The sequence below is a fragment of the Sinohyriopsis cumingii genome, chromosome 12 (assembly GCF_028554795.1).
Source record: "Sinohyriopsis cumingii isolate HCF-2022 chromosome 12, ASM2855479v2, whole genome shotgun sequence".
In the NCBI taxonomy this organism is placed as follows: Eukaryota; Metazoa; Mollusca; class Bivalvia; order Unionida; family Unionidae; genus Sinohyriopsis; species Sinohyriopsis cumingii.
The window spans coordinates 118,845,535-118,857,318 of record NC_142972.1 but is presented as its reverse complement, the minus strand read 5'-3'; the positions used below and the strand labels follow the sequence as shown (position 1 = coordinate 118,857,318).

The window sequence follows — 11,784 nt, the reverse complement described above, 5'->3', positions numbered from 1 at the left end:
CAGTTGTCGATTGTATCTAACGTTGCCCACGTTTATGATAACAGACGAGTCCGTATAAGTTTACTGGAATATACACCATACAAGTTAGGCTAGCTCAAGTATATTACAGATATGGTGTCATTTCTGGCATGTAGTCTGTCTATTATGAATCCTAATTTCTAATGGACTGATCTAAATTTACATACCCGTATATACTGTTGTCTGCTTATACAGGAACGGCCTTAGCAAACGTGGGTCCCGATCTGGTTTTTGAGGAGCCCCCTGTGAGCACGGCATTTGGAAATAAACTTTTTAATAAGTTTTATATGATATTAAACGTAAAAGTGTCTTCCATTGCTTTAAAACTGCTTTCTCTCAATATATATATATATATATATATATATATATATATATATATATATATATATATATATATATATATATATATATATATATATATATATATATATATATTTGTTTCAAAAATTACTAACGCGCGGTACCCCTGTGAGAGCGAATCCCCGATTGGGCTGAATCGATCCAATCGGCCTAAGCCCGGCTGTGTACTTATAACTATGTCTTGTTTGTTCATGGCACTATTTTACCTGTTGGAATACATATCAATTTGATGTGTTGATTTGCACTATTTTACCTGTTTAGACCTATGATATTCTGGTGTGCAGCTCTGGTACAGCTGATATGGGAAGGAATATGGTACAGGTATGAACGTACTGTTTATTTTTTTCCCTTTGTGTCCACGCGTAGTTATCTAAACTTTGCATTAGCTAGTAATGATATAACTCTGAGATCATATATTCAAGTTTCGCTCCTGTACAATCAAGCCCAAACCTGCCATAGATTAAGACTGTCGATTACATAGAACAATGGGAATATCTTCAGCCTTTTCCGTTCAGTAGTTACAAACTTTATTTGGAACAAACTTTGCTCACATAGTAAAATATGCTAGCAGAAGGAGACAGTTTTACAATCGGAATATACGTAGACTTTCTGTTGTTACGTATGTTATGCACCACGGGGGATAGGGGTTGAAGGTGACGAATCACTAAACACATCAAACTGATATGTCTTCCTACAGCTACTTCTGAGATCATTCCTCGACTTGATGGAAATGGTCGATATTTGTTTCCATCGTACAGTAGGGTTTGTTACAAATTAGGACACGACGCAACGCGAAATAATCTAAAAAACAGCGGGAGTGGATAATGTCTTGACCTATTGCGGAAAAACTGAAGACAATGTTCTGTTAGCTAAATTATCTTCCAGTCTGATAGAATAATTGCAGTTAACCTCCGTTTTGTAACAAGCTGGACTATTTGAACACATATATACTGATTATAAATATTATTTATTCAGAGATTTTAGAGCGACAAAGAAATGTTTATGAAGTTGGATTCGGGAATGTCAACATTGAGATAGAATGCACAGAAATTGAACATCGGAAAGTAATTGATATTTGTGTAGCGGTATTAATAGTACGAATAGTAATGTCAACAGCTTAGCACCTGAGGGGTCCATGGTTGAATCCTGGCGTAGAACCAGGAATATCGTTTAGCGGGTGGAGCATAAACAAATGGATAAGACGTCTATCGGATGAATTAACAGGGGGGTGTAGGAAACCTCACGAATGTGTCGCGTTCACTTTTTAAGGGGGTGGGGGCCGCTGGACCAGGACCCTTCCCCTTCATACTGCCCCACCCCGATCTGCTCCAGGAATCCATTATCCTGACATGTTCAAGAATCAGGTGTCTCCCTTCTCGTTCCGTCTCCTGGAGTTATTTTTTGTAAAACAAAGATAACTTTTCTCCATATCTTCTTCATAGACCATTCAGGTATATTAAAATTGTTCGTCTAATTTAGAGTTTGACTGACATGGAAACATTTCGCATGAGTGTAATGGGAGAGACAGTTTTGAAGTTTTGTCTTTTGTTTCTAAATAATTCAAAATGTGAATAATGGAGTTCATATAACATAGGTCTGATAACACTGGCTCCTTTGTCTACATAGGCTATTGCCAGAAGTCGATGATATGACAGTTTCTTCAATTTGAAGAGGACTATCGTGTTGTCAGTCACCTTCAAAGCAGCAACAACCAGAAAGGCGCACATGAAGATCGGAACAATCCACTGACGGCAAAGGATAAAAGCCAAGTAAAAGAAATGCAACAGCCAGGTAAGTGTGCATTTAAATATTGATTTCTATTCGGTTTTTTGTGCAACCAAATTCACTCAATATTGTCCAATGCGTATTTATTATCTGGGTTTCTTTAAACGGCAAATGACAAGAGTGGCAACGATCTCTTTACAAAATGATTGTTATCATTGTAATGAAATAATACCAGAAAATAAATGTAACTGAGAAACTTAGACGCTCATTTAATATAAACGCTAATGAGTATATGTTTTACAGAGGCAGCAATTAAAATCTTTATTAATTCGGTAATGGCTTTGCCCAATACTTTTAGATGACTATCATTAAAATAATTTGACAGTTTGGTTCTATGGAAGCTGATTTAGCTCTAAGGATCAGACTTAAGAAATCACCAAACCAGGTGGGAGAAAACTTGAGTATCTTCACTTTTACCACGGAACAAGGCCTCTAAATGTATTAAATACAGCAAAATAGACACATATTTAAAAGAATAGAATATGTAATAAATATATCAACCACTCGGAGGAAACTCCTACATAGATTTGCCCGAATTGATTCAGATCGGTAAAGCTTGTATTTATTTTTGAAAATACGAATAATATAAGTTTCATTTTTATATGCCGTTGAATCAGTTCGAATCTAATGCTTATAACGGCCACCGTTGAATTCTTGTTATCACTTGACCTCTTCAAGGTCATCTTCGCTAAAATACTTAAAACACGTGGTGGGTTGTAAATGAAACTTATGCCAATATGATAATCTAGTAACGGCTACTTCTGCAGGACGGATGACTAAACCGAAATTGTAAAAACCACTTCTTCCGGCTGTACAAAGTTGTTATTGTCTTAAAATGATGACGATGCGGCTATTAAATGCGTGTTTTGATTGTCATCCTAAAATTATTAATAGGTCTACTTCTACTGAATGGATTGTCATATCGACATGGGGTAACTGTCATATCGACATGGGGTAATTGTCATATCGACAGTTGGTAATTGTCATATCGACATGGGGTTTTCAGCAAAACACTTTAGCAATATACAGCTAATTTCTAATTAAAGGTGTGCTCGTCGACCCACACAGTCAGCCATGCCTTCCGAGTACATACATACTAGACTATTGAAAACGGGACTGGCATATAACTTTTGACCCTATCCTGCACAATCAGTCCATAAGTTGTACTTGAAATAACCCCGCAATCAATACACTTCTACATGAGTGGCTGGTCGACTCGTTATCGAACGAAGCCAAAGCTAAATGAAGACCAAACGTTAGTTAAGGGAGTTAATCTGTAATTTTGGAAAATGTAAATCTACATTATTTTTTCGTTTAATTTCGGAAATTCGGCTGGAGTATCTTTCACTGAATAAATTGATTGTTAATCAACATGCAATTGATCCACAGAAAGCGTGAAAACTTGACATGTCGAACATCTTCTCCATAGTGGGTCTTGGAACACAGCATAATCGTGTATTCAATTAATCTTTGCTCAATAATCGTGATTATGTATGCCTGCATTTCAATTTACGAGTTTCCCACCGGGAATCACACATAAGCTTAAAAGAATTGGTTAAAATTGTATGTATTTGAAGCACTGATTCAAGCAAATTAGTATTCTTTGAATGTTTAAAGACGAATTGATCGTAAAAAGTAAACACGTTTATTTCATGTATCAGTCAGTAAGGTATCTTTACACTTACTGCGACAATCATCTGTTATTGCAAGCTAGTTTAGTCACAAAAGCACTAAAGGTATTTCGTTGATATTGTTTTCTTTGATTTTTTTCTTGCCGAATTGCTAACCCGTGAAAAATGTTCCTTGCACCAATCAGAAAGTAGTACTAAAATCTAAACAGAAAATAAAAAGTGTATTGAATTCAGGGATTTTATGTTGGATGATAATGTAAGCTGGTGTAATTATGCCGCTTCCGGAAAGGTTAGAACATGCAAAGGGAGTTATATTGATGTTTTTGTATGTTATATCCCGGTTAATGTATAAGATAAGTAATCTATTATTGGTACATTTGAACGTATAACTAAGCAATGCATTCAGAAAACCTTTTCGTTTTGCAATAGTGAAAGCAGTATATAAGGAACACTTAATCAGAGAGTAATACCTTGAATAGCACAAAGCGTAATAATCCTAATGAATGCTTCTTTATCATAATTGAGCATTATGGATGTATTATTAATTAATTAATGTATTGTTACGACTCTATGGTCTTGAATTAAATTACTGAAAAGAGCGAAAACCATCAAGTTTTGCAAAATTCAACAAATAATTTATTTCATAGGATACAAAGTGAATTATAAAACAAAACTTAAAGTATTATGAATTAAATCCCGAATAGTCTAAATGTTCTATTCTAGTCCAAATGTATGAAATTCCAATTGAATTCAAGTGGTGTTCCTTATAAATTCCGATATTGAATGTGTTGATGTGCTTGAAAGTCTCGAATGTGAGAATGTCGCAATAGCCTGGACTGTAACAACGTGTTAACAGTATTTTGATGTATCACAATCATATAATGTAAAATGTCCTTTTTCTGAATTCACTATAATTCAAAATTAATGTTTTAGTCCAAGAATATTATTGTGCACTATGTAATTCCAGTGAATAATAATTGGAATAAATAATGCCACCTAAATTAAAAACTAAACGCAGTAATAAGAATGATCCCGCTTCAGATCTTACAGCAATAATGAGGTTTTTATTTCTTCAACATTATTTTGAAAATTAACACACAATACTAGAGCAGGAATAGGTCAGTTACCTTCCTAAAATACTCAGAGTTGTCAACAAGTTTATGACTTTTCAAGTGAAAAACTAATATACTACATTCAGATAGAAGGAAGCAAACTTACATTTATCTCCATTGAAAAATATCTGAATATTTAATCTATACTCAAAGAGAAATATTGCCTATGCATTATGTTGTTGACAAAATAAATGCCACTGTTCAGGCACACCATTAAATTGATTTCGGACAAAGGTCAAATAAGGATAGACACAACGTATACTCATTGCGAAACGCCAGCAAACTATACGAATCAAATATACATAACACCTCCCCTTAAAAAGAAAGAGAAAGTTATACAATTATACTTTCTTTGCAATATTACCCAAATATACATATGATTAAAATTAATTATGAAGTTTTATTAATGACACAAAATATTCATGAAGCAATATTATACTTCTATACACGTGAATGTGCATCTACAATTAGATTATCTTTTCTCTTGACTTGCCTGGTGTCAATATTTAATTCTTGTGACATCAAACTTCACCTTAATAATTTCTGGGTTTTCTTTTTCATCTTGCTAATGAAAGTAATGGCGCTGTAATCACTGAATACGTGTTGCAAAGCCAATATCAAGACAACCATTCCTTTTCGATTTTAAATAATTTTTATGGTGATTATTTATCTTTTTTAAAATCGTAATCTGGATGATCTACACCAATTTTTTGTCTAATTGAATCAATACTCCACCAACCTCAACAACACTTGCATCAACAGACATTTTAAATTATTGATTGAAATTTGGAGCTGAAAAAACTGATGATCTCTTAAGTATGGTCTTTAACTTATTAAAAACCATTTTTCAGACAAATCAAGCCTAGATGAAATCGCGTTCATTATAATGATAAAGTCCACATGGAGTTACGAATGCCGGAATTTATTTTGCACATTCCGTCAGTGGAATTTCCTAGAATTCTTTTAAATGTTCAACCTTGACATAATTTGTATTTCCAATTTGTCAATGCAGTCATCGATTCTTAGCAACGGACTTGAATCTGTCTTGGTCTCTCTGTTCACTGTTTATAGTCAGTGCAGATGCGGAAATTGTTATCTGGTTTAAGTACAAGAATAAAAGGTGAACTCCAGCCATTTTTATTTGGTTCTGTGAAATCCATCAAATACTGAATTTCGTTTTTCAAACATTCCCGTATGTGAGCGTTCAGTTTCACAGGTGTAGAATCTACAATTTCAAAGTCATGTTGTATTTTATTTGTTCGTGTAGGAAGATCTGGAAACAAGTACTTATATTCAAATAATAACTGTTTTAGTCCACTCTTTTCTTGTAGCTAAAGCTGTGAAAGTTTCTGGTCCATTTTATTAAACTTTCAGAATTCGGTACATTGGTTACACCTAAGTCACTACAGTGTGATTTTACTTCTTCACCTAAGACCTTACTGTATTGGGCAGGTACAACTCGATTGACTGCAGGACTAACATGGCCATACCTATCAACATATTCCTTTTTACATATTTACATGGCAAAGTTGCTTGCATTTTCTCTTCCCATGAGTTAAATCGCTTTCTTTCTTTCTAAGTGTGTAAGGACCACAATACATAGCCTAGAGAGGATTTTAAGGTTTGGGCAAGAGAGTTAGAACGTTATCACCTGGCTGAATAATCTTGTCTTTTGTAGTTCGGTCATACCTTAATGTCATTTTTGACTTGGTCGTAGATAAAGGACAGCCATTATCTTACTAAATGTTTCGTCAAATGCAGGAATTGATTGCAAATGAGCCTTATGTATCTTCTGACTGAGTATTCCTGCCATTTGACAAGTGTGACAAGATTAACGGTATTTTCAATTTAAAATTTTGCCCAATAAAAATAATTTTAGATCTTGTCATAAGTCTTACTGACCACTATATAGCCAGCCAAAGTAGTTTCATGGCTAGATTAAGATTTTCGTGTCTGTACAAATTCGAACAAAATGTGTTAGCTCACTGTCAGCTCCTTACTGGCGGGTACCTCAGGTGGTCTCCCTTTTCTCATAAGCACCCCATTATTCACAAAAGACCAAACAGTTGCTTGTGTGGCTTTCGTTTCGCTAATAGCCCTTGGAAATAAACAGAAGATCTCAGGATATTGTTCCTTTTTCGCAATGAGTGACATTTTATTGTCATCTTGATTAGGAAAAAAAGAGAATATGTAGTAAAAAAGAAGATTACTGTAATCAATACCTCGTGATTGATCAATACGTGGTGCAAACAAGGCTTGATTACAACCATATCTAAAGTTAGGTTGTTGCCTAGAAATAAATGAATACCGTCGAGGGGTAAAGATAACTGTTCCTACTGTCACGTGTAATGAGACTGAGTCTGATTACAAATGTATGAAATTGAAAGGAACATTAACAAGGCCACACTCTATCCCCTGAATAAGAACATTTTAATTAGAAGAATACTTCTCAGAAGTAGGCAAGAAACCTAATCATAAAAGACTCCGAGAAGCTCGTGTTTACCTGAAAATTTTATTAGTGTTAAAATTGACAGACTCACCAATACGTAATATATAACCTTTCTTCGTGAATAGTTCATAATTCTCCATTACAAAATCAGACTGCACGTAGGAGGAGATACGGATTTCTGATCAGTCTTATTAGGAACCTGATTTCTACAATTTGTGCCAGATTGAGATTTGGAAGTACTCATGTAAAACAGATTTTTTTAACAGAAAATAGCTGCTAAGAGGAAGACTCACTGATATAAGAAATTTTGTGATTCAGGGAATATTCGTCAGCTGTACGGGCAGCATTTTCTAAATGTTCGACCTTTTGCTCTCAAAGTAGGTCTTAATCTCACCATGGAAGCAATTCTTGAACTCTTCAGCTATTATGGGTTTTCTCAGTCTTGACCAACGTTCTTGGATGAGCACCACATATCTAATAAATCTTCCTTTTCTCTTGCAAAATCTATATGGGTATGTCCTTTTTTGCAGTTCCTAAAACGTTTCCCGATATCCTTCATGCACCATCTTATAACTCTTCATGATACGTTCCTTAACTATATCATAATCAGCATTTTGTTTTACTGACAGGGAAGTGTAGACTTCACGAGCTTTGCTAATAAATACATCTTGTAATAACAGAGCTAATGTACTCTTGGCCATTTTTCATTTCCTTCAATTCTTTCAAAACGAGGAAATTACTGATCTAATTCCTTTTGATTAAAAGGGCGTACTAACTTAACATGAAAACCTGAACTTGTATGTAAGAGGTGGAGGATGCTTTGCACTGCCAGGTCTAATTCTTTTCTTCTAAATTGCATTTTCATCTCTTCTTTTTTCCTTTGCATTTGCATCTGCCTCTCTCTTTCACCTTTTCTGCAACTGCATTTCTCATATATTTCTTTCAGCAGTTGCGTGTTTCTTTGTTCATTTCTGCAATTGCATTTTCATTTGCATTTAATTGATTTCCTGTTTTCTAACGCAGAAGATTTCTTCCCTATTTCTTTGTGATGTTTTAATTTCAAGTCAGCGACTTTGATTTCAAAGCCAGATTGAGACTTACTAATTAGACCCAAAGAACTTTTATCTCAAACATTTGTCTCCATCAAATATTGGACCAATCTAATATATATATATATATATATATATATATATATATATATATATATATATATATATATATATATATATATATAGTCCCGTTAAAGACATTCCTCAAAGATGTGAAATTAAAATACTTCGGACTTAGAACATTGTGAATCAAAGTGAATTCGAACAATGCTTTCCGAAATATTTTAGAGAAATTCATTTCACAGATAAGAGAGGATTTTTTTTACCACTCTATAGTTTTGACTAAGAGAAAAGAGTGCAAACGAACAAGTTATGTAAAGTTCATCAAATAATTTATTTCCTAAACATAGTAAGTAAAAATTTAAAATGAGCTTATAGTGTTTTATATTAAATCCCAAATAGTATGTAACTTTCATAAGTCAATTGTATGAATCACTAATTGAATTCCTTTGGTATTCCATAAACGTCCGATACTGAATGTGTTCATTTGTCCTCAGTCTCGAATGTTCTAACGTGGTCAGCATTGGCCTAGAATGTGGTAATGTTTTAGCAGTCATTTGATGTATCACAATAATATAATCCAAACTTTCCTTGACTGAATTCACTATAATTCCAAATTAATGTATTACTGTTTAGTCCAAGAATATTACTGAGCACTTTGCTATTTCGTTGACTAATAATTGGAATAAATAATTCCACCCTAATCAAATATTTAACACGATAATAAGACTGATTTTGCTTTAGATGTTAAGACAATAGTAAGCAATATTTTAAGTAAACAACATTATATTAAAAGTTAAATCACAATAATAGAGCAAGTATGTTGATATGTTGCCTTCTTAAAAACATTCAAAGTTGTCAACAGGCTAATGAATTTCCTAGCGAAAAACTAATATCCTACTTAAGTTTGAAGTATACATGTATACTTTGATGGATAATGATCTGAATATTTAATTTATACAAATATAGAAATATTACCTTTTTATGATGTTGTTTATAAAATAAATGTCATTGGTGAGGTAAACTATAACTTGATTCTGGACATATGTCAAGAACAAAATATGGATATACATGTCATATAATCATTGAACAAAGCCAACACATACAAATTTATATTTTGTATGTTTGATCCACGCTTATCTGTAATTTTGCTTGTCTTTTGAAAAGGTAGGAATCTTCGAATCTAGGCACTATTTCTTTCTTCCAAATGCACCTGCTACTGGCAATAATTAGTCGCATGGTTGCATACCTTTAAATGTATTTGGAACTTCAGTTGACAATCACAGCTTGATAACATAATAGCTCATATAATTAGCTTTTTTCGTCCTTGAATAAAACAAGTACACTTCTTTAAGGGTGGCTAGTAGGCTTGTTAAAAATTACGTCGAGCAAAATCTTAGTGAAGAGATGTAATCGATAATTGTAGACACTTTAGCTCCTAAGTAATTTTACTTTTACATTTCGGGAATTCGGTTGCAGTCGACAAATTTGGTTTTTACAGTTTAATGGGTCCTTGGTAATTGGTTACAGGGACATGTACCATTACTAGAGTAATGCTCAATTTCACTTGACTCAAGATATGAACTAAAACAGTTCTTAACCATTTGCAATATAAACGAGTTTGATTTGTCCTTTCAAGATTACCAATCCGCAATGATAAGGCATACACATTGGCTACCAGTCTGGTTAATTGTGAGTAATATACTAAATCATTTGGTCTAAATTCTAACATTCACTATCCTTAATGTATATATTCAAACAATATAAAGTAATGATCACAATTGAGATTAGTAGTGATTACAAATTGTGTAGGTCTCCTACTATCGTTGTAGTATTTCCGGATATGACCATTGGATGGCAAAAGCTCGTTTGTTGCAACTTATGCCTACGGAGGTGATACAGTTTCTTCAGGTTGATTTATTAAGAGTATAGAACTACCACTTTAAACATTTAAACAGCTATCTTACTTCCAAAGCAACAATCCATATGGAGCTTTTGGACAAAAATGTTAATATTGTTATCATTATTTAAATGTACACATATTCAAAGACGATAACCACAATGAGCACAAAATTGGTCTCACCAAATCTGATTTATTTGTAAACTTGGTTCATAACTAGCTAAAATATTTCAAAGAGACATCATTCTTAACGAGTACGGTGCTGTAACGTATTCTTTGTGTTTGGATCTCACATTTGTCGCATGGCATGGCATGACTGTCTATTTAGAATGTTTTATAATAAGATAACCCTAAACCTCACATCTTAAAGGTACATAAGGCTGGATCATATTTTTTATGTAAAGCGGATTTAGAGGCTGGTGGGATACAATAGCATTATTAGCAAATTATTCACCGAAAACATGTTCAATAGTCCCACTACCTTATGACATCAAATAAAGTTATGTTCTTATATCACTGGTCGGTACAGATACAATTCTAATAGATGAAATTAACATATATCTGGACTTATACTGAACCATCTTGGATGTTCGTGTTTTATTAGATTTATAATTACATATATAGAATGGGTTCTGATCAAAAAGATGAGGTTACTAGATTGGCCCAAAAGGTCTTGGATCAGTTGACAAGTAATATTGATAGTGATTTTGTTCTAATCGTCGATGAAGATCTTTTATAAAACAATAACATTACAGGTAAAATGAATCCCAAATACCAACTTATGCAGATGAAGTATTATTTAAACGTTTTTTTTTCTCTCTCTCTCAGTTTACAGATTAAAGTTCTATGAATCTAATTCTACTTTTAACTCTAGATACTGAATGAATACGGCAATCTAATCATGCCGTTCTCGATTATATTTGCTACCTAATGATCATACAACTTATTTGCGCAATTGATCTCACACTGCCAAGATGGCCGTCAGTGAAATGTTGAGGTTGATTTGTAGTGCTAAAGTTTATTCTGACACTGGTTTATTTTACCGAACTTCATTATCATGTGATTGTCCATCGCACCCATTCAGTTGCGTATTCCAAGTGGGTTTTTTTTTAAACATATTTTGTACCTTTCTAGGAAGGTAGGTAAGTTTTCCTTAATGTGTGGATGCAGTATTACTTTGCAATTAAACAACCCAAATACATTTTGGGCAATAACTTTTTTTATTTACCACCTTATAGAAAAGTGTCAGTGACAGTGATTGTTTAGGACGACTACAGTGAATTTCACTTAAACGTTCCATTTTAAAAGAGCGTAAACTTATATCGCTGATCAAATTGTGCCTTCGTCATATGGAATAAATTAATATAAATTGTCGTTTCCCTTTGATTACATTCCTCATGATTTCATGATTTGCACATGT

General features: G+C 33.6%; 1 protein-coding gene across 2 annotated transcripts in view; it reads left to right on the top strand.

Annotated features, from left to right (window-relative positions):
- Positions 1-577: 577 nt before the first annotated feature.
- Positions 578-11,784, top strand: part of LOC149787339 (heat shock 70 kDa protein 12A-like) — a 115,004-nt gene continuing 103,797 nt past the window's right edge. The window contains exons 1-2 of one of the 2 annotated variants that reach the window (XM_089977888.1): positions 578-699; positions 2,005-2,169. In XM_089977888.1, the coding sequence (XP_089834014.1) occupies positions 2,157-2,169 (13 nt within the window). In that variant the 5' untranslated portion in view covers positions 578-699; positions 2,005-2,156. Of the gene's footprint in view, positions 700-916; positions 1,032-2,004; positions 2,170-11,784 lie in introns of those variants that run through there. The other variant, XM_089977889.1, reaches the window with a different exon arrangement.